This window comes from Anser cygnoides, chromosome 3, assembly GCF_040182565.1.
Source record: "Anser cygnoides isolate HZ-2024a breed goose chromosome 3, Taihu_goose_T2T_genome, whole genome shotgun sequence".
Classification (NCBI taxonomy): domain Eukaryota; kingdom Metazoa; phylum Chordata; class Aves; order Anseriformes; family Anatidae; genus Anser; species Anser cygnoides.
In genome coordinates, this window is record NC_089875.1 from 98,141,128 (window position 1) to 98,165,866 (window position 24,739).

General features: G+C 33.3%; 2 protein-coding genes across 7 annotated transcripts in view; one reads left to right on the forward strand and one right to left on the reverse strand.

Moving 5' to 3' along the window:
• ANGPT2 (angiopoietin 2) overlaps positions 1-9,620 on the forward strand; it is a 44,311-nt gene extending 34,691 nt beyond the window's left edge. For all 4 annotated transcript variants that reach the window (XM_013172291.3, XM_013172292.3, XM_013172293.3 and 1 more), the window contains 4 exons: positions 2,449-2,550; positions 3,106-3,272; positions 6,734-6,864; positions 8,309-9,620. In XM_013172291.3, coding sequence (XP_013027745.2) covers positions 2,449-2,550; positions 3,106-3,272; positions 6,734-6,864; positions 8,309-8,469 — 561 coding nt within the window. In that variant the 3' untranslated portion in view covers positions 8,470-9,620. The remainder of the gene's footprint in view (positions 1-2,448; positions 2,551-3,105; positions 3,273-6,733; positions 6,865-8,308) is intronic.
• The window catches only part of MCPH1 (microcephalin 1), a 130,679-nt gene that overhangs the window by 72,194 nt on the left and 33,746 nt on the right, over positions 1-24,739 (reverse strand). For all 3 annotated transcript variants that reach the window (XM_048078040.2, XM_048078042.2, XM_066994806.1), the window contains 3 exons: positions 22,498-22,535; positions 19,461-19,623; positions 12,782-12,859 (listed from right to left, as the gene is read on the reverse strand). In XM_048078040.2, the coding sequence (XP_047933997.2) occupies positions 12,782-12,859; positions 19,461-19,623; positions 22,498-22,535 (279 nt within the window). The remainder of the gene's footprint in view (positions 1-12,781; positions 12,860-19,460; positions 19,624-22,497; positions 22,536-24,739) is intronic.

Below are 24,739 nucleotides of genomic sequence, written 5' to 3' on the forward strand. Positions count from 1 at the left end.
CCAAATCATTACCAATCATTAAATAAAGATGTTAGTTAAAAACAAAACAAATAAGCAAAGGAACCCCAGGCTTTGAGGTATAAGGAACTGCATGTACAAAGTAAAGTTGCTGCTTTCAATTAAATTCTATTCATATGACATACTTTAACCAGTCCCTAATTCAACTCACTTTCTTCCTTCTTTTGTCTTTCCTAAAATTTTCAGTTGAATGTCTCACTATTCTCTGACGTTGAACAAAGAGTCTAGACACAACCTTAAAATATAGCACCTGCTTTACATTTCCTATGTATTGTAGCCTAACGAAACACTAATATGTTTAATATTAGCAGCTCTAAGGGCTTGCTTTCCTTTCAGAAACCTTTCCTACATGTCTACCAGCTCAAAGAACTAAAAACTACTAACACCAAAAAGACCATCTGCTGTAAATAGGGATGAGAAAGACATACAGCTTCAGCGCCAGTCAGTGATGATTAGGCACATTGTCACAAGCAGCAGTAATGAGTTATGCAAGAATAAATACCACCAAGCGATTTATTTATTTATTTTAAATAAAGGAGAAATCTCAAGTTAATGATGAGATGCTCATGTATTAGATGCTCATGTATTGGAGAGCGACTCTTTGCTCAGTCGGATAATGACAGGACAAGGGAGAATGGTTTTAAATTAAAAGAGGGGAGATTTAGATTAGAGATTAGGAGGAAATTTTTCACTCAGGTGGCGGTGAGGTACAGGTTGCCCAGAGAGGTTGTGGATGCCCCATCCCTGGAGGTATTCAAGACCAGGTTGGATGAGGCCCTGAGCAACCTGGTCTAGTGGGCGTGGAACTACGTGATCTATGAGGTCCCTTCCAACCCAAGCCATTCTATTATTCTGTGATTCTATGCTTGTTTTTTATTTTATTTTTAAATTTTATTTTTAAATTTTTTTTAATTAATCTTAAAAGATGAAATATTCTAACCAAGCCTAAGAAGTCAAGTCTTGGCACCACTACCGTAGATGGCAAGATTAAATTTTGCTTATTTAATGATATAGCTAAATAGCTAGCCTACAGATTAAAATTTAATGTAGCTTAACACTGAAACTATGATTTCAAAACTTTTCAAACTTAAAATGATTCTGAAGAAGTCTCAGAACTTCAATATCTTGGCAGAAAGTGCTAAAAACCACACACACACACAAACTTCCAAATAAGAGCACCTAGAGCATTAAAGTATGAACTCTCCAAACAGAAATACTTGTACAAGAACTTTAAGATTTTTCTGAGTATCTGTACTGACATCCAGTATATGCAGATACTGATTTCAATATGACTTTCAATTATACTGTTTTACACCAGTCCTTTTCCATTGACTTCACACATCCCTTTTTAAGTTTTGCTAGTTTCAGAAAAGCAGAATTAGATGTAATAATTTTAAATCTTTATTCAAAAAAAAAAGATCCTAAGTATTCACAAATTCTTCTTGTTAATTTATTCCCTATTTTTCTCAAACATGACTCAAAAATTACCTCCAAATTTTCAAAATATTTTCTTTCTATCAGCATCTTCCCAGTTGAACCTTTTATCTGTTATAGTTCAGTGAGTATATACCAGTCATTTCCTATTTTATTTTAGAAAGAGATCAACTGAACAAGTCACCTATATATTTGAACTATGCTGTGCTAGGAATGCATTTACAGTGTATTTTAATACAGAGTTCAGTAAACTGCCTACTACATGTCAATCCTTTCAAATGTACAGCAATAACTTGGTAAAGTCAGATATGATCTATGAATATTTGGAAACATCATAGTATAGTAGTTACATTTTAGTTCTAGAATATCTAGAATATAGATCATTTGTTGCAGTCTGAATAACAGCATGTCTTCAAGATTTAACTTTTCAGCTAACAATTCTACACCTACATTCATGTCTGGGGGACAGATAATCTGCAAACATATTGAACAATGACAGTGGAAATAAAACCATTTTTCAGATTGTTCACTGTTTGAATTTAACAGTGTGTATACTCTGGCAAACCACGGGGAATTTGAATGACTCTTTTCTCTCAAAAAAAAAAAGCTGAAGAAGTAAAAGCATCTTTCAGGAGAAATATTTCATCAGGAAAAAATGTAAATGCAAGAGTACAGAGTCAGAAGCTACATTCATTTTTTCATTTAAAAGTCTAGATCTTAAGTTGATGACCCATTTAACACTAGCCATCAGCTGTTTTTAAGGTGATGTTTGTATTCTGATAAACGCGATGCATAGTGAGTTATTTGTGGACAACACAAATTATTTTATGAAGTTATGAAAATCAACATTTCTAGGTTAATACACGTTGTACACTTTAAAACTTGCCACTATAGAGAATTATGCAAAGTATATGCTCTGTGTTTTTTTTTTTGTTGTTGTTGTTTTTCTTCCACAAGACCGTATGAACTTAGACTGTTACATACTTACTCTGATAGGCCTACTGTGACATGGAAACTAATGGAGGAGGTTGGACAATTATGCAAAGACGTGAAGATGGCAGCGTGGATTTTCACCGGACATGGAAAGACTACAAGATGGTAAACAATATTTTCTGAGGCTTACTATTACTAATAACTTAGTATTACTAATACTAATTACTAATACTTAGTAATACTAATAATTTAGTATTGTAATCTGAAATCTGATATAATAAAGTAATGCTAATAGCACCCTTAGAAATTATGAAGATTTTATAAGTTGCCTTTATCTTTAGATGTTCATTAAAAAAATGTCAGAGTAGTATAAATTGTTTTCTGAAGCAGTCTTGCAAGTGTGGTATTTGTTTTTAAAGAGTGACTTCACTTTTCATTAATAACTATTCCATGATATGTCCACATTTTTGAGTTATTTATATTTGTGTTGCTAGTGGCAACTTGCTCCAAATAATCTATTGATTCACTATTTCAGATTCCTAAAGTTGTCATTGCTGAAATCAACTTCTTGAAATATTAAACATCTAGAACGTTCACAGACTAAAATTATGAGTTAACAGACTGTTAAAACTGATCAAGTGATCACTTCAAACACAAATAATAATTAAAAAAAAACAACACAGAAAACACAATTATTTAAATATACAACTTGAATTACAGGGATTTGGTGATCCTGCTGGAGAGTACTGGCTAGGAAATGAGTTTGTTTCTCAACTGACTAATCAGAAGCGTTACGTTCTTAAAATACTCCTGAAAGACTGGGAAGGAAATGAAGCATATTCTTTGTATGACCAATTCTATCTAGCAAATGAAGAACAAAAATACAGGTAAGCAGGAAAATGTGGTCTGAATTAAAAAAAAATGACCTGAAAAAATTATTCTAAACTGTGTAGATGCATTACCTTGTTTTCTACAAATTATGTACATTTTTTTCAATTCACTCAGAAAGTAGTGCTTGCCTTGTTTTTCACCTGTTCCCTAAAACATTTTAATTTTTTTTTTTCAAAGGAGACAATGTACATTTTGCTAGTGCACACTGTGTGTGTGTAACAAACCAGATGCACAAAGGTGAAGAGAGAGTATGGCATAGTATAGGATACACATACTAATACAGCAGATGGCAGTGTGCAATTTTCAGGTCAATAAGAACAAGTCTGCAGTTGCAGAGGAAAGAGGGGCACAAAATGCTATTGTACATCCATCTTCTACTCCAAGCATGTAGATTCATCCAAGTGTCCTCTTTACACAGAAAAACAACTGCCATCTGCCATGTTCAAATGTACACATGGGGTAACTCTCAAAGCTCCGTAGTAGAAAGGTATGAGGGGGAAAATGGGTTTTTGATTATTATTTTATTTTTTTTTTTCCACATCACAGGCAACTTTGTCAAAGAGAACTTTTAGACAAATTTAACTTCTAGATTTGCTTTTCTTCTTGTCTCAACAAAATTTTGTATCTTGCAGCTGGGTAAATGTAATTGACATTTTAAAGAAAGAAATCCTAAAATCTGTTAATGAGTTACTTTGTCTTTAAACAGTATGGTTTAGACTATCAGTTAAATGTTTCTTTACCAAAATACAATTGTAACAATTCCTAAGTTTTAAACCAACATTCACCTTTCCTTATTTGAATAAAAAAAAAAAAATAAAGGAACTATTTGCTGGATCAACAGTGCAAATGGCTTTAAGACTATCAAAGTCTATCAAAGACTATGAATGGCAAGAGACTATCAAATCATGATTCCAGGGAATAAATTAATTTCTGGACTGTGAATGACAGATAGACAATGCTGCAAGGAGATTTTCCATTTCAGTCTTTCACCAGAAGAAGTTCACTGCATAGAGAGCTAATGCTACCCTCTCATTCCTTTAACCATTTTCTTGGATTCTTGAAGAATAACGTTCCTACCTACGAAAATAACGCTAGGACCAAATAACATCTCAACCCCTACAAACCATCCACTTTTAAGAAGAATTTTAATGGACATATTATTTATGCTTCCATCACTCAGTAAAATATAAAGCTTCACAGTTTTTTCTTACATATTTGTTTAAAAAAATGAAAAAAACCTTTCAATATTATTATAGCATTTTAACATAGTATCAGCCACAACTGAATTATACGGGCAGTTCATACTCTGACAGGCTCTTTGTCAATGCAGTAGATATCGTATGATAGTGTATAGAAGAACTCAAGACTCTGCAGTATCACAGATGTTTTCCTACTACATGGTCTGGGAAACATTTCTTTATATGAATCTTACAGATTCATTGAGCTTTACCTGACTGGACAGAGAAAAATACCTAAATTTAGGTCAATTTCTCCAAGATCACTAACAACTATTTGATGTAAACAAAGTCAATCTGACACCCAAGAGAAATGAAGTTGTTACTTCAACTCAGGTCTTGTATGCAAAGCAATCTAACACTATCAGCATCTCCCTCTTCCAGAATGTTAGATCTTAATGCCTTAGTAGTATACAGCTGTCTCATCTCCAAAGCAAATATTTTTTCATCTGGGAACAGTTAGAATCAACAGCAGAGATTTTTTTTTTTTTTTTTAAAGTAATGCATTAAAATACTTGGTAAGACAACCTTTGCAATATGGGTCATTACCCCTTGTCCATTTACGTGATTAAAAAATAATTACTGAAAACTAAGTTGGTTATCTGTAAATAGATACTTTATTTTAAAATACAACCAAACATGGACTACATCATAGAATGCAACAGTTTAAAGAACATATTTAAAATTATAAAAAATGAAAAAACGAGATTATTCAAGCAAGAGCAACTTTCGTTATATTAAAAACATTAAAACAGCTGAATGAGTTGGTTCATAAAACTGACATTTCATAGAATAATAGAAAAAATTGAGATCGGAATGGACTCTAGCTGAGTCCAACTTCCTGATCTCAAAGCTATGAGGTCAGACTATGTGCCTCAGGGCTTTATCCACTTTGGTCTTCATAACCTCCAAAGATGGAGACTGTACAACCTCTTCCATTGCTTGTCTGCACAGTGAAGATTTCCTGACATCTAGTGATGAGATCAGAATCTCATTTCAATTTACATCCACTGACTATCATCTTCTGTTATAAGCCATACTTTTAAAACATGCTTCAGTCATATGAAACTCTGCTTTATATTAAACTTCAAATGATATTTGCAAATCAAGTCTAGGCTCAAACTTTGTTCCCAGAACCTTTACTAATATGTTATAAACTGGCTTACAGGGGTCAGTGTTTAAATAGAAAGTTTTAAACTTGCCTCAAGAAAAAACAGAATATTTAACTTTTTGAGATTTTTGAGGAAATTTGTAATGAGCTAATCTTTTGAAATCTGAATAAATACAAATTCATTCATTCATAATATTTTTACATAAGTTATTATAACACATTTTATATTTCCTAGCTATTAAATTACCAAAGAAAACTTCTATCATAAGCAGAGAATTACATGCAAAATCAAGACCTATCTGGGGAGAAGCTAGTTCTCAGAGTCAGTTCTACTCCTTAAACAAAGAGAATAGCTCGGAGAAAGGCAAGCTACTGATACAGAAATGCAATCAGCAAAGAGTCACTGTGGGAACAGAGGGTTTAAGTCCACCCAGTTCAAGACATGCGCTTTGAATTGCGTAACATAGTCATAGCTGTGTAACTGCCTCCCCAGGTCAGTGCTCCAGTATCTCTTCTCACTGTGTCTGTACCTGCATAAGGAGATCTAAACAGGAGCAGCCTCACTGAAAGTTTAACTTTCTAGGGAAGTGAAACAAACTTACCAGGAGAAGGAATTTGGAAAATGGAAACGGAAATATTTAGAAAATCCTTAGTATCAGTTACTAGTTGGTGATTGAGAGTCCAGGTAATGTTCTTATCTCTCATAGATGCCAAGTTGTAATGCTACATTGCCATATTGTGGTAATAGCAAAACAGGAACCAAAAAAAGTTTTGGTTAAGCTTTTTAACTTGAATTTAAAAAAAATAAATAAATTGCACACAACTACTTACAGAAGAAAGCCTAATGAAGAAATTATACATGAAAAAATTATCTACCTGCTGTCGTTTTCTTCTAATATAGCATGAACAAAACAGCTATCTCTACTAACGTGGACACTGTTCATTAGGATATTGTGCTGACCATTTCCGCTCAGTACAACAGTGCATTAGCTAGAAGAGAACTGAACTCTTTGAACAGGATGCTTACTGCAAATTATTTCATCATTATTGTGTAGATCAAATATCATTAACTTCCACAAAATATTTGTTTTTCCATTCCTCTGTTCTGCAGGATCCACCTTAAAGGACTTACGGGGACAGCAGGCAAAATAAGCAGTATAAGCCAACCAGGAAATGATTTTAGCACAAAGGATGCAGACAATGACAAATGTATTTGCAAATGTTCACAAATGCTAACAGGAGGTAGGAATGTTTTTTTCTTTCTCAGTCTTCCTATTTTTATTGGCACAGAAATTGTCTATGAGATAAACTGTGGTAATTTTGACTTACTAAATTTTGACTACTGAAGAAACCCCAAACTGACAGAAATGCTAGAGTGGTAACTCCAAATGAAATATTTTACCATTTGACAAAAGTTAATATAAAACAAGAGAAGTTAAAACTGGGAAAACAAACGAACAAACACACACATACACACCAGTCCCTCAAGCTGGGGTACAAGAAAGTCTGTGATTACAGAACTAACAAGAGTGACAGCAGATTCTTCTTCCAAGGAATGAGTTAACAGTCCTGGAGATTAAAACACCTAAAGCCCTTCAAAATTTATTTTAGAGCTTCAGTTGGTCAGTGAAATGGCTCTTGATTTTTTAGACACAGACACATTTCTTAACTATCCAAAAGAGGAGAAACCCCCCAAACCTGCCATATGACATATATGCTATGGAACGGTACAAGTATTTAATTCCATATTTCAATATGATCATGAAATGTCAATACATGCATTTAAGATAAATCACATAAGAGGCATGTACACTTTTTTAATTATTGTTCACTATTTATTGGAGTTCTAGGTAATGTTTTGACCTTGAACCACACAAGTCATTCTATAATTTGTCAATCTAGAATTCTATATTCTGAAATGTAAACAACTGCTTTTTGTAAATTTGACTTCTGTTCCTGCAATCTCTTAAGAAATGGTTTGTTTCCCTATAGCACAAAAAGAGTTTCTGCTTATCTAAAAGGATAATTGGATTGCTGCCCTGTTAAACAGAACATGCATATTATCGCCATCATAACAAAAGTATAAAAATATTATCTTATTAATAAAAATAATTTTTCCTTATGACCTACTAACAGGTCAGGACCACAAGGTTACAATATAAGTTTGGGCTGCTTTTTCCTCCTTCTTACCAAGTATCAACACAGTTGTTTTGAACTTATCTGCACACAGAACTGAAACAGATAACTGAATTAATCCTCTAAAAACAACTGAAAAGGGAATTTAAATCTGCAAAGGACAGGAATTTACAAAAGAGCAGATGAAAAGCAAAGACAACTCAATATCATTACACTTTAAATAAAGTTTTGCCCTCAGATTGTCAACAATAGTTTGATATTGATAAGTAATTAACATAGCTTCAACGCCTTCCCTATGCAACTTTAAACTCCAAAGGATTACATAAGCTTTAAGAACATGTAGTTAATACCCAAATACCTTTCCTTACTGGGTTGGAGGCAAATATTTTATATTGACACTTCCAAATCATGGGAACAAGAAACTCGTTTTAGATTTGTTTCTCATTTTGGGACAAAAAAGAGTTTAAAATCTTCATATATACTATTTTGAAAATTATTTGTGCAGATATTTTTCATCTGTTGACATTTTCCTTGTTTTTTGATCTTACAGGGTGGTGGTTTGATGCATGTGGTCCTTCTAACCTCAATGGAATGTATTACCCATTACGACAGAACAACAACAAGTTCAACGGTATTAAGTGGTACTACTGGAAAGGCTCAGGATACTCTCTCAAAGCCACGACTATGATGATTCGACCAGCAGATTTTTAAATGCTTTTGCATTCTTATGTGAATTATGTATTGTATAGTCTTCAAAGACTTCATTTGCCAAGCATATAAACACATCTGCAACTTGTCTCATTTTCAAGCCCAGAAAACATGCGCTAATGTTCTGAAGGGATCAGTTCATTCCAATCCTTGAATTGCAATAGCCTTGATCCGCTAAAGCTCATATTATTCAACTAGACACAAAGTCTAAAGCATCAACATGATATAACAGTTATTTGGCTAAATGACTGAATAAAAAGAATATCCAAGAAACTGTCAGACAACTGAAGGACTGTCTTTTACCGATCATTTATGTTATGTATGTGTTAGTAAATAACTGGAACTGTGAAAGATATCTAAAATAGTTTTAGCAATATGTATTTTGCCTCATCACTGAACTTCAAACATTACTCTAATATAAAACACTTAACTAGGTCTAGAACTATTTATCTGTGTGTCTGTTTGCCGTTATGTACATAGAAATTATACTCTTCTGTAATTAGCTCAATACTGTAGTTATTACATTCTTTCCCCCATAATCTCCTAAACAATTTCTTACACCTATTCAGTTTTTTTTTCCCCCAACAGCCTGTATTACTTTATTTAACAGAGGACAAATAGCATTTAAGTACTTTGCATTTATTCTTGAGAAATACCATGTACAAAAAACACCATTTCTTTCAGTTTGCACTTATTACAGTCACTATTTTTAAGTTACAAAAATCCCTGCAAATTATAGTGTTTCTTTACATTGTTATGAAAATTGCACTTTTTTATTACCTTGTCATTTACCTGTAAAATAACTCACCAGTATTTTATAAACTGAGACAACAGCATTAACACCAAATGTCTAGTTGTCTATGACAATCAGTCATGGTGCTGTAGTCCATCTAAATATTTTGTAAAAATAACCTATCTTAAAAAACATATGCATGTTATTTGATGAAATTCAATTTATGCATGTGACTTAAGAAAGAAATTACTACATTTGAAAAAAAAGGAAAAAAAAATCTGAAAGTTACCAAAGGTCATACTGTAGGTTTTTTTGTTTGTTTGTTTTTCAGTAAGGTTAGGGCTTCTCCCTCAAAATTTTTCATGAAGAAGGTAGGCCCTCAATGTATGACACAATGTGAATAAATGACTCTACCAGGTAATTTTTGACTTTTTTTTTTTTAATTACATAATTTAATTTTCATGCTTAGTCTTTGCTTTAAAGTAATAATTTTATAAATTTTTAATTTCAGCAGCTGACTGAATTAGCTACAAGACGTCAAACCATTAGTTAACACACCTCATACCAAAACAAAGCAAAAAGCCCAGACACAACATTTCTGGAGGCTTACATAATAAAAGGCATTGTATCTTAAAAACAGTAAACGATTTTGAAAAAGATGGAGGTAAACTCTTCATTTCATACTAGCAGTCAGTAAAACTCTGTTGGAGTACCCTACCATTTACAACACCACCATTCTTCTTCACTGAAAATATATGTCAGCATCACTGAAGAGTATCAGAGCCAAAAAATACTTCTAAATATTACTTCATGACCTGATTTTAAATAAACCCAATGAATGTAAATTAAGTCATCATCTGAAGAGTTGTACACTACAATTTCAATATATTTAAGATTACTCTAAGTAATTTATTTTTTCTCATAGGAAACTTGTAAAGATATACCAAATTAAAAAATGCTTCACAAAATTACTTTCATTAATTTCTACATGTCTTTCGTCTGGTAGATAGTAAAGGGTTTGAAGCACATGATGTACAAAGAAAGCTTGGGAGAGAAGGCCTTTTTGTTTTAGCCTGGACAAGACAAGAAGAAAGGGAGACCTTACTGTTGTTTACAACAGTTTGACACAGAAGACAGAGGCAGACCCTACTTGGAGGTGTGCTGCAGTGGAACAATAAGCAATGAACACAAATTGGAATTTGGGAAATTCCACTTAGATAGTTGGATTTTTGTTTATTAGCATCAGGGTGGACCTTAAAAGTCCCTTAGTATCCTTATCTAATTAGATCTGCTTGAAGCAGGGCATTGAACTAAACCTTCACAGGTACTTTCTGATAAGTATGTGATAAGATATTTTATGATTCCATGAAATTGAATAGAAATAGCGTATTTCCTCCTTCATCTCATTTAATCAGATAAATAAAGAAAATACTCCCAATATTTCTGATAGTAAGTATATCCAGTCCAATAATCTGAAAAAGGCTTCTTAAAAATTGTGATTGAATCTTGTACAATATGAATATTTGACCTAGCAAAAAAAAATAGTGCTAACTTCTGGTTGATAATAACTTTCATTGTTTTAATAAGAAAACACTATAGAACAAGAATAATTAAATACTGCATGGCTACTTTAAATTTGCTGGAAAAAAAAAAAGTTTTTATAAAGCAAAAGGCTCTTTCTGATGACTATTCCGGGAAGATGATTAATGATACTGTGATAGACATTTAACAGATCAATTGTTAAATGATTTTTTTTTAACATTGAGTAGTTATTCATCAACATGAATGTAAAATTATAGAGTGAATATGTTTTAAGTGATCTCATTATCTAAATGAGACTGCATGGATTAAGCTGCAAACAGCATAGTGAAGTGAGAGGAGGGCATTTCAGACTGAATGCGATAGGAAAAAGAAGGCTGCAACCACTCCTTTGGTTTGATACAAATAATTAAAACACAGTGATAATATAACTCCCTTCTTTTAATTCCTTCCTGTAATCAAAAAACAACCAGTACATAAAAGTAGAATGCCCTTCCATTTTCTCTAATGCTCGTTAGGAAGCAAAGAAGATATAACGAGAAAAGAAAGGAAATGTAAACTCCATTCATACTCAAACAAAAATTGTATCTTTAAATATGAGGTATCTACTACAGTAAAACACAAGAATGACCCAATAAGGGAAAGGTGACAGAAATATCACTTTCAACACTGACTTTGTTCCTCTTCTGAAGAAGAACCCTGCAAACAAGTTTCTCAGCACAACCATGCCTCCCTCCATTTTATCTCCTCATCATCTCTCCACTCCTCCTAGTTCTGCATTAGGCACGAAAACTGTAAACAGAGTCCAAAAACCAACACCAGCAGGAATCACTTCCAAAGAATGCTATGGAAGTTGTTACTGATAGCATACTTGGTTATTAGACAAGGTGGTCTGAGAACAAACAGAAAACTCAAAGCAGCTTGATCTGAAGTACTGTGGTGATTTTTTTTTGGGGGGGGGGGGGGGGGGTACAAATGCAGAAAGAAAGAATATGCTTATTTATTTTTCACCCGAAGCATTGCCATTAAAGTATTTGCTATATTAAAAATTTGCTTCCTCCTTTTAGGGGAAAAGTACTACATTATAATGAATGATTAATTTCTTGGGGCTTATTTCAGAAAAAAAAAAAAGCTTCACTTTGAGAACTTATAGCTTAAAATCATGGAGTAAAGTCTTCATCTTGAACGAGTCAATTTACATAAATCATGGATTTAGAAGGAAAGTTAAAAATGACTTCTTAACAGTCAATACAACTATGGTAAAAATAAAGTTCAACCGCCATTAAATGTTCTGTCCTCAAAACCTGTAAGAAACTTTGAGAAACAAGTAGCAGATAAGAAATATTTATCTAGCTGCAGTGTAAGAGAAATCATGAAACCTTTTTCGCAAAACTGTTAGTGATCAACCAGCAACCTGCTGGAGTATTTTAAATCCAAAATGAAATTAGTGTTTAATCAGTTACAACACCAGGAGTGCAGACATTTAGATCTGCACAGATACACTGTGCCACCACAAACACACTTTTGCATTAGTTTGCAGCTCAGTACTTGAGCTCAGTAATGAGCACTGAAGAAAGGAAAAATGCTTCATTTTACCTACTAAATACTTTTAGAAGTCCACAGTAATTTTACATTCTGAAAGCTATTTTCAGACTGAAAATATTGACACCATTACCTGACATATATTCTCACTAGGCAATAACATGCCTTTCCAGTATATATATGTGTGGGTAGAAGTTAGATATGCCAGAAGTAAATTAAAGTACATTTATATTTACATAAGATGTTAGTTTATTCCATTGTTGATTGGTGAATTGATCTTTTGCACCTTCTGTTTAAGGTTTTGCATAAGCTTCAGAAGTTAGTTGTTATACACACTTCAAGAAGTAGTAGATGAAGGAGAAAATAACTCCTTGTAATATATCCTTTGACAAATATGTTTTTTCTTCATAGCATTCTTGCTCACAATACCTTTCTATAGGGCCAATAATTTTTCAGAGAAATAAAAGAGTGTTTACAAGTTTAAAGGGCAATCAAACTTACAGGAGCTGCAGGGAAGTTGGATGAAAGTTCATATGGTTCCTCTGAGATCCAATGGCCAACTTCCAAAGACCACAGAACCTAAAATAAATTAAACCATAAGCAGAACTTTTATAATTTCTAAAATAGCAAAATATTTGAATGTGCAATTAGAACCAACAGTGCAGTTACAATAGTTGGTTTGATATTTCATTTACCCAAACCAAATGATTCCCTAAAAAAAATAAAATAAAAAAAAAATCAAGCAATCTGAAAAGCACAAATTTTACAAATAAAACAAACCATTAAAATACCAGTCATATTTCTATGCATGGCCACATTCATTTTCAAAATCTTACAAGGATATTAGAAGAGTCAGCTTTTTGCATTGTGATACCAGAATAAAATTTTTAAACAGGCAGTCAAAAGGGAAGAAAGTCAACAATTGCCATATTATATCAGTTCTGTTCTCTTGATTCAGTTCATTATTGAACTTCATTTTTCCAGCCTGTCAAGATCCCTCTGAATGGGCATACCCATCGGGTGTATTAAACACTTCTCCCAATTTTGTATTATCTGGAAGTTTGTTGAGGCTGCCCTCTGTCCCATCAGCCAGATCATAAATGAAGATTTTGAACAATACTGGACTGATTATCAACTCCTACAACTGGCTGGGATTATGAAACTATTATATATAATACATGTCAGCCTGTAAAGATGAAAAGCTCTGATTCATTCTGTTAGGTGTCCTCCTCCGCCAACTGTACATTATGGATCAAAAAAAAGGTTGCTAACAGAGCACAGTACTGACTGTCTAGAAACTACATGATCATTTGTGTTCAGCTGAGCTCCAAAATCCTGGATGGACATGATCCTTGCAGACTTGTGATCCTGACACTCTGGACAACTTTCAGACTTCTCATCAGGGCCATCACAAAATGGATAATCAAAGAGTACTTCAAATGTTCAGGGATATCTTTGCCTACATACGGACTCCTCATTTTTACACATTGAAAACTGAAATTACGTTTAAGTATTTCCTCTGCCTGTCACAGAAATGATTTTCTATTGTTATGATGAGCAAATGAACATAGTATTTAAACTACGATCTTACTCTTTTATATACTACTTCAAATAGGTATATTTTCAACTTCTGAAACATACTTTTCAAAAAAAAAATCTAAAAATATTCCATCCAGCACTTTTTCTAGGCTGATTTTCTACGCCATTCTTGAAAAAAAAAAATCATCATTATAAGTTGCAGCCAGTAAACTATCTATAATTTTAAATCCTCATAAGGAGGGCTCAGAGACTCTCTCAACTGGTAAATGCATCATCCTTATGGGACCAAAGTTCCTATCATGAGGCTACCCGTAAGTCATATAAAGTCATTTTCCTACTAATTTCTAGATAGTTTAAATTCTGAAGGACATGTTGATGAACAGAGAGTTTATTTTCCTCATTGACTTCATGAGTGTGAGCTGAGCCATATAGTTTCCCATATATGTAAAAGACTGGTAAGTTCTTTGCCAAGTTGCCCACTATCACACAATTCAATAACTTTCTCCTTTTACAGATATTTGAACATTGCAAGGTACTTCCTGTAGTTATCATTTGGCAGGACTTAATTACGAGTCCAAAAAGTATCATTACCCACCAGTGACAGACAGCACAGTTCGTACACTCAACCTTAAAAACATATGCACCCAATACCCTGCTGCTCCTATAGCAACAGGTAGTATTAAGTTAACAAGAGGTATATATATACACTCCCCAAAATGGGATACGTGGATTTTGTTAGAAAGTAAATCCCTATGTTTAGGATCATTTACCTCTTGCAATCACATTTTGCCTACATGGTTCTCCAGACTTTTCAAATATATTATGTCTGTTTCTTACTGTTAGTGTAGCCATGCACCATTAAACTGTTGCCATTATTCACCTTACAACAATCTGAATTTCACCAGTACATGAAATTACCATCATGCTTGATTCACAGCTAACTGATTTTTTTCTTTGTTTGTTAAAAAATTATTTTGGATAAAGTTGTTATATAAATCCATATATTATTAGTTTTCATTTAAATTACTTTATTCATAAAATTTCATAAGCAGTATTGTGAGATGTTCCCTTGGACAAAAATTGGCATAATACATATTAAGCATGATATATTTATCCTTTACCATGTTACGGATCATAAAATGAAACAAGATTATAAACTAAACAGACTGATAATAAGCTACTAATGTAAATCTTATTTTCCCACATACAATTAGTCCATCTCTTAACTTTCTAGAAAGAGTTCTTTTGCCCAAATTCTTGTGCTACTAGAAGCAAAATGCAAACAATTTAGAAAGCAATCTTATCATTATCAGAAACAAATTCTATAGACTGTTGTCTGAAGTAGCTTATGCTTGACAACTTTCAGGGGAACCAGCAATCTCTTAATAAAAACTGCTGCAAAAGCTGGTGCTTTGTGTGATATAGAAAATAGTGTTTTACTTGTGTGAGGAGCAGAGGTGTTCATTTTTGTGGGCTGTTGTTAGCGGACAGCAATTTTTTGTTGATAACGAAAAGTGGCATATCTTCATACTTATTGTTGAATTTCATTATTACAAAAGCAAAAGGATATTATGTTTACTTTTATAAAACATAAAACTAATTATTTGAAAATGCAACAGCTGTACAGAGAAAATTTCTATATAGCTATTATAGCATATCAAGCCTAAACATCAGTTAAGTACCTTAATAAGTCAATCAACTTAAAAATAATTCTAAACATAATGCATTGCTGTGTTTAGCCAAGCAAAGTACAGCAACTTACTAAAAAACATTCGGTTAAGACTGCAACTTAAGATTTTAAGTTATAAATTTTAAGGTGATACTTTTGTATACTTTTACAATTACTTGTTTACAATTTACAATGACATTATTGAAATCTGTTAGCTATATACTTATAGCTTATATACTTATAGCTGTATACATTTATTGAAAATAAACCTGTTAATCCAAGCCATTTCTTTTAATGACAATATAAATCAAATTTAACTGAATCAAGAAAACTGCAATTTTTAATACAATTCTTAGAGATGTGCTGCATGAAAATAATTTCTTCACAAATAATCTTGAGCCAAGACAGATGTATCATATTCTATAACATGTACATCATGTCCATATAGCACCAAAATGATGTTTGTACCAAGAGTAATTGGCAAAAAAAAAAACCAACAAATAGATTAAAACATAAACCCAAAAGATTAGTTATGATTAAGTAATCCCATTTCATTTTCCAGGCCAATTTTACAGTAATAACCTCTATCAATCCTTGTAGTATTTACAGAATTTTGTTTAGAATTGAATTTTGTTTATCTTAACAGAAGATGGATTAATGCTTGTCTATCATGGCTCTGGAATTGAGTACAAAGACATCATATCTACTTTCCTAGATAAAAAGTAAATTAGATACAGGGTTCATGAACAGGTCCTGCAGTAAATAATTAAGTCACCACCCACTACAATATTCAGTTTTCAGTGACACAAAAGCAAGAACTCTCCATTTTAAGTTGCTAAAAGGTTGTTTTTGACTGCAGCAAAGACCAATTTTCAACCACTGTATTTTCATTGCAACAGTAAAAAAAAAAAAAAAAAAAGCTTCAAATTCATGTAGGACAAAAACAAGTGATGATTTATAATATTATTCTTGAGTAAACTACTTTTTATTGTTAAGCCAAGATGTGTTCTTATTCAACTGTTCCTTCAGTAGTAGAAAGGAATTAAGAAAAGCTGTAATACTTAAAAATATAAGTGTATATATTGAGAAGAAAGAGCTGTCTAGAAGTTTTCTAATGCACGGTTACAAAAGAAAATTTAACTTAAAAAGTTATGGTAAAGCAGCACAGCATATATCAAACTGTGCTGGATATAGGAATACTGAAAGTTAGGAAAGAATAAGTGATAACATCTGACACATACTTAATTTCAATGTTAGTAGAACGCAGTCTTGCTGATTACAGAGAACACAAGAAAGGAGGAAATAAGGACGGAAGAAGAAAGTGGAAAGGCATGGTTTATTCTGTGGACTTATAGTCTTAAAAAATGTTTCCCTTTACTTTGATTAAAAAGAGTCTGGAATCCAATTTTCTATCACTTTTTTTTTTTTTTTTTTTTAATCAAGCATGGACTATTTTATTTAATTCAGCAGCGGGCAACTTGTATGGCATGGAACATGATGAAGTGTCCTGCAGGTTTTAGAGCTATAAGGTCAGCATTAGTCCCAAGTTTTCCTTGGCAAATCAGGTTGTTCTCTTATCCACACCATGTAGGAAAATTTATGTCAAATGTTAAGTTCTTAAGTGTCTGAAAACAGTGTTTGACTAGTCATTATTTAAGGCCTCCCACTAGCACACTGAATCATCATATATACTTGAATAATTCATCTTGAAATATACGTGAAGGAAGTGCTAAAAAGATTAAATGCCTAATGGTAAATTTGATAACTCTCCAACAACTGTCTTTAAAAAGACCATTTTAAGATTGTTCAGGAAAAAAAAGAAAAAAGCAGGCTAAATTGCCTAAATGCCCCCTCCATGTTACAAGTCAAAAGGCAATGGCAAAAAAAATAAAAAAATAAAAAATCAGTTACTTTAAATGTTAAGGAAGATCTTCTGCAAGACAATTACCACTGTTGAAAACAATGTCTTGTTTTAAAAGTACTAATGATTTCTCCAAACAGACTGATTATTTTAAGAATCCAATCTGAAGTATTTTACCAATGAGAGTACTTATGGTAGGATTAGCTACAGTATAGAAAGGCATTTAAAGGATTGAGTGTTTTAGTATTATAAAAAGGAAAATATTATTTTGCTTAAATGGAATTCCCCTGGCTTGTTTTCTGCAGAATTCCTCATGGTTCCTTTGAATAAAGTATTCAGTCAACTACTCTGGGTAAAAAGATGGAAAAGCTATGCAAACATAGTTAGAAATAAGACAAGAATTCTCATATGTCATAAGACATATTTTTAACCAGATTGTCTAGTTAGACCCCTTTGCTCAAGTTTGTTCTTAATGCAGCCAAAGATGGTCTTTTTGGTCTTTTTTGTCTTTTTTTTCCCCCACAAAGACACATTGCTGGCTCATTAGGATGACCTAAGATACAATACCCTTTATCCCAGGGAAAATTAATTATCAAAAACTTCAACGTCTTAAAACCTCAAAGGATACCATAACAGCTTCTTTAATATATATAATACACAGGTGAAGCTTTTTTTTTTTTTTAACATGGGTAGGTGCCAGACATCTTGAAAACAAAAAGGCAACAGTTTATTTTGTTTTCAGCCCAACGACTAAATTTTTAAGAATTTATTAAAAAAAGAAAAAGAAGAAAAATAATAAGTAATTCTACAACTCTTTACTGTAGATGAATTTATACTTCCATATAAATTCCAACGTTAATGTTTTACAGATCTGGAAACATGAGGAAAGGTGAAGACTTGCCATCTGTTATGCCAGATTAACTGGCTTGCAGTTGATCTCTATAGTCATAGTGAGCAACTGAGGTGGTTTGATCCTGATTGACAGGTAAGCCCCCATCCAGTTGCTGCTCAAGTCTCCAGCCCCCAGCAAGATGAGGGAGAGAATCAGAAGGGCAAATGCAAGAAAAAAAACTCGTGAGTCAAGATGAAGACTGTTAGTAAGTGAAGGAAAAAAAAAGTAAAAAAAAAAATCAAAACCAAGCATTGCAAAAGTACAAGTGATGCATGAGCAGGTTGATGCCCAGACAGTCTTCGAGCAATGTCTACTTTGGGAAAACTTCCCCCCAGCTGAGCATGACATTATATGGCATGGAATATCTGTTTGGTCAGGCTGGGTCAGCTTTCTTGGCTGTGTCCCCTCCCAAACTACATGTTGGCGGGGATAAGTGAAAAAACAGAGAAGGCCTTAATGCTGTGCAAGCACTGTTCAGTCAAAACACTGTTGTGTTACTAACACTGCCTTGGTCACCAGTCTAAAACACAGCACCATATGGGCTGCTATGAGGAAAATTACGTAATTCCATCCCAGCTAAACCCAGTACAGCAATTCATGATTATCTTCTCTTTACAGTAACAGTCTGGTAATCTTATGTGGTAGTCCACAAGAAATTTTGAGGAAATATAATGTTTATTTGATCTGGACATCTGGGAATTATTTCTGTAAATTACAAAATGTCCAAATTACTCATCTACAAGGTTTCCTTTTTTTTTTTTTTTTAACAGTTTTCCCACAATGCAGGAAAATAATAACTTCCTCTTATTTTTATTAACCAATTCTGAACACAATACATATTTAAGAACAAAATATAAATGTATTAAAAAAGTATACAAAAAATTCAACCTGAATAAAATAACTTGGTTAACACTGAGCAGAAATGCTTTGTTTATTCTCTAGTCTGTCCAAAAATAATGCGTTTGTCGTGAGATGAAGAGTCTTCAAGCATTTCTAAAATATACACTGAGGTGCAGTACAGGAATACATTGGTTAGATTAAGTAGTGAAAGACAGTATTCAGTGTAACGCAGAGCTTCAAACAGACAAGTTAACTCTAATTGAGCGATTGTAAGCTCGAGTATCTCAACATCGCACATAGCATGGACATAAATATGGTTGATATTTCAGCTATACAAAATAAATTAAACTTATTTTGTACTAAAAAATATATTTCTTACCCATTCATAAGAAACAATCCAACACCCACGAGCAATTCCCAACATAACATTCAAGGTACGACGAGGACTCCCCGTAACGACATGACTTGTTGTTTCACATACAACATTTGAGAACAAGAAGTCTCCAAGTTTATTCACCACCTGAATTACTGCATTTTGCTCCCTAAAAAGGACAAAAGGAAAAAAAGATATGTTGAATTGCATATATACACAACACAAATTAACTCAAGTTTTCTTACTTTTCCACATCTCTTCTTTCCTCACCAATCAATTCTTATCCTTTTCTCCCTCAACCTCTACCCATTTGCTAACCCAAAATTTATTAGCCTTTCCACAGAGTCCAAACAGACCTTTTTCTGTCAGCACACAATCATATCTACTTGCATATCAAAGCTCTTTTGTACCCCACATCTATCTTGTTTGTTTAAATAAAAGCTTTTTCAGTTCGGAATTATCTAACATACTGTTTGTGTACAATGCCTAGTACAACAGAGCTTTGTTCTTGGTTGGTTCTGTAGTACTATCAAAAAAGTATTAGTAAGAAATGTAAACAGACACAGCACTCTTCAGAGGATGTCATTAGGAAGTATCAGATTTTCATCATCTGAATAAAATGCTGTGTTTAAATTTAGAGAGAAGTCAAAGTTCTCTCTTGCTACCTATACATCTGAGTCAATATTTCAATTAAAAATTCAGTTACCCTTAAATAAAACTACCACCTTATGGACCGCGTATAAAATACAGAATGGCCACCTACAACTGGAATTTTAAGTTGAGTTCTCTACGTAGTTACACTGAAGCACATAAATACATCATCATGAAAACAGTGAGATCTTGGTATCTCTACAGAAAAGCTGTTGTGTAAGAACAATTTACTGTTCTCATTAGTGATCATTATTATAACTGAACAGCAAAGATCTGCAGAGGAAAGCCTGGTTCCAGTGTCTTCTCGGAAATGTCTATGGCATGCTATGTAAGACAAAAAAAGTAAGCACAACCTTGAATGAAGTCATATATATCACAGCGATGATCTTCTAAGGTAAAGCATTGAAATTAATCACTGACATAATGCAAGCAGTCAGAACATCTCCTGAGGCCTCTGGGATTGCTTCGTTCTCACTATATTTCACTCCACAGAAAGTGGAGTAACAGTTGTAACTCCACAAATATCCCAGCTAAAGCAAATACTACTTAGAGGAATTCTAACAAAACCTGTGAAGCATTCTTCACAAAGAAGACAGCAATCTGTTTTGTTATTATTTTTTTTTTTCAAGAAATTTCAAACAAAGGAATAGTAAAAACAGGATAGCAAGTTATCTTCATACAAGTCAAAAGTTGATAGTGTATGTGGACACACTTGGAAATTGAACCACTGACTTAATAGCTTAAATACTGCCACTGGTTACTGTGAACTCTGGCCTTGGCTATGTGTATAATATCTTTTAAGTTACACTGACAACTCACCAGTTTATACTTCGGTCAGCTGAAAAAAAGCTTCCAGATACAAATTTACAACAACAATAACAAAAACCAACTGGATGCAAATTTACAGCAAAATTTCACTGAATTTGAGATTGAGAAAAATAGATAGCTACTGGCTGTGAATCAGTGAGCAGCATTTAATATCATCACAAAACCCAAGGCCATGAAACCACTGAATTCATGCATCTTGACTTTTAATTTCAAAGGAGCTACTTTTGTAGCTGTAGCTACTGAGTAGCAGAATGGGATTTTGGCCACTGGGTTGCCCTCTGGAAGACTATTTTCTGCTTTTAGTTCTTTCAGAAAGAGTGTCCTTCCCTCCACCTGCTTACAGGTTGATGAATCCCTACAACTGTAGACAACCAAAAGCACAATCTTAATGAAAAAGTTCTGAAGAACACCAATTTTTAATCACCAGATACTTTTATTTTATGAAATAGTAATTTTTTTTTTTTTTTTTTAGAAAAGTCAACATATGTTAACATAAAATAAATAACATTAATGACCTCTTTCAACAAAAGAACTTTTCTCCCCAGCTGCCAGGATCTGTTCTCTTCTTTTAGGCACATCACAGCCTCTGTTTTCCACTACCCTTATCTGCGCTGTAGCTATTATCTTTCCCTCCCTCGCAGTGATCCTGTACTGCATGACTAGCAAAATATATTTACAGTCTTGGTGTTATTTGCATCCACTCACATTAAATACAAGGAAAATAATACTACCATTTTGCCTTTCTGACCTACATAGTAGTATATTTGTTAATTGCTATTGACAACCGTTTACAAAGAATTTCTAAAAGTACAGCCACTAAGTGCTGTTTCTGAGTGCTCGCTATGCAACTGTCATAATTTAATTACTTCAATACTGAAACAGATTTGAGGGTAGTAGAAATATCCTGAGTTTTGAAAAACAATTTTAAAAACTGTAAGCAAATATAGTATAAAATATGGAATTGTGTTTTTCTTGGATGTCTTTATGCTTTAAGAGTTTTAAGAGTATGATAAGAACATGCCAGAAAAATATTAACTCTTCCCAAATATGCAGTGGCAGCTGCTTCTAATATTTTGAAACTAAGTGGCTAAAAAGCCTAGAACTGATATTTCTTCAGCAACTATTTATATGAAAGAAAACATTTTAAACTGATGTTTCAAATATTTTTTTTTATTTATTTTTTATGTTTTTTAGAGAAACAGAGCATATGGGGAAAAGGCTAAGTCTTGGGCTGGAAGTCTGAATCCTTCACTACATAAAACTCTAACTCTTTATGTTTCAGAAAAATTCAAAACTTGGTTAATATTATGATTTTATTCCTCTGAAACCCTGTTGAGCTCACCTATGGAACAATTCAGTCTGCATCATAAGAACACAAACACAGATATGTCCCTATGCAATGTAGATAGCAATGACACACACAGGTATGCACGTGTTTCTAGCCAGAATAACAGAATAAAATTTTAACACATGGCCAAAAGATTAATTTCATTTTTATAGGCATGAAAAGATTATCAACATTTAACTGCATGCTGACTAAAGAGTCAAAATGTTTAATACTTACTCAGGAGACATACTCGTCATAACTAGTGTTCTTGTTGGCTAAAGATATAAAAGAAACAGGAAAACATCAAAAATGCGAAAAGATTTCTCCTTTGGAAAAAACACTTAAATTAGAATCTTTCCCATTAAAAGGATTAAAGTTCATAAGTACAGTACAATGTGTGGAAGAGGCTGTACTAATCAACACATATATTAAAAACATTAAACTTTAAGGAGACAGAAAAAAAGGGAAACCTCTTCATCACATCTGGTATCAAAGCATCCAGTAGCAGAAAAAAAAAGAATGGAATTTTTAATCATTAAAAAAAAAAGTGAGGGATTTCCAGTCTAGCATGCTACAGAGGAAAAAAAAAAAAAAAAAGGTTAGTATTTGTCTTCTGCCTTTTCTTTCTCTTGATCAGATGGAAACGAAACAGCAGCTGAACTTTGACAAAGAAACCCTGTAACTTACAATGATTCTGGTTTCTTCCAAAAGACTGGCAGAAACTGGCTGAGATGCTGAAGAAGCAAGATTATATTTATTTTAAAGTATAATTCTAATATACTATATTTTATTTATTTATATTATAATTTATAATATTATTTACTTATACTATTACTAGTATACTAATATACTCACAAATCACGCCTAATGAATGAAAATTAACCAAATAATAGTATAACAAGGTATACTCAAAGATTACAGCAATCCTTAAAACAGACACCTTAAAAAGTATCCTCCCAACAGATTCCCCCTAGCTTATGTGCAAAGAGTGTTTGCCCCGTACATTTTAAATAAGAATTTTATGAGTTAGAATTAAAGAAGTCAGAAGAAAAAGAGGTATCCTTCAGTTGTCAGTAATAAATATGAAAGTCTTTAGCATGCACGAAGGTAGGACAGAACATTAATTTTAGCAGTATTGGAGACACGCATAACTGAACATAAGATGATTATCAAAACATAACATGGTCAACAACATAATCCTGTAAGAGGAGGTTCTGAAATCATGGCTAAGACCTATGTAACTATGAATGCAATTATGTGACTAGGTAAGCTATGTAACTACATAAACATGCACAAGTATGTATACATAAGCATTTTAATTTTGTAGAAAAAGTTTGATTGACTTTTGTATAATAATTTCAAAACAACTCTGCCTAATTTTCAAAATCAATCTATGGATTTAATATTATTTCTCTAGACATCTACCACTCCATAAGAAATTATCATTCCCGTTTCTAAACCCAACCCACTATATTACCACGACCACAAGATGTAAGCTCCCAATGTCCCTGCTAAAGAATTCAGAGCTTCAGACCTTCAATTACATTTCTCAATCAGAGATAGAGGAAAAAAACAATACAGTATTGCAACAATACAGAAATATAGCATTATAGTAACAATATTAGTATTAAACTTCCAATCATAATGATATAAATCCCAGAACTGAGTTTAAACACTGAAATTTCATGAACAAGTAAGGGTTCTTGTGGTAGAAGGACTGCAGTATTGGGCATGGTACAGAACATGTTAGGATATATGATTGAAGTCAGAGGTGGGGCCACAATTTACAGTAGTCTTAACACATGCTGTTGTATTTACTTTATGGGATTCTGGAATACAACACAAGGCACAAAACATGGCTTCAAAACAAGATTTTACTCTTCTCCAATCCTTCTGGGCTGAAAACCTCATCTATGTCAAATATGCATGCTTCAGTGTAGGTATGCTTCAGCATGACCATAATGTTCTCCTTCAGTATTTGAAGCCAAGCCTCACTACCATCTGAATGAAGCTCTTTGGCTAGAGCTCTGGAGTTAAATCCACACCAAACAACTGCACTAGGTTCTTGGAGCCCTTGTATAGTACCAGCTCCAAAGTGAGATCACACAATCACAGAATTGTAGGGGTTGGAAGGGACCTCAAGAGATCATTGGGTCCAACCCCCTGCCAAAGCAGGTTCCCTAGAGGAAAAGAAGGTTCCTTAGAGATCCTGATGTGCTTGTTCAGAACATGCACAAAAATACCTGTCCTCAGAGCTTTTAATAAGTGAAACATCATGGAAACATTACTAATCAGATCATTGATATTGCCAAAGTTGTGTTAAAAGAGTTTCTATAAACCAAGGCAAGAGCACTTTGATATGCTACAGCTGCTTTTTCAGCTTCAGGGCAGAGATGCTTGTTAACAGTTCCTTAAAACCTTATCTCAGGGAAGTGAGAATACTGTGTCCACACAAACTGGGAAACCTGCAGCTTGTCCT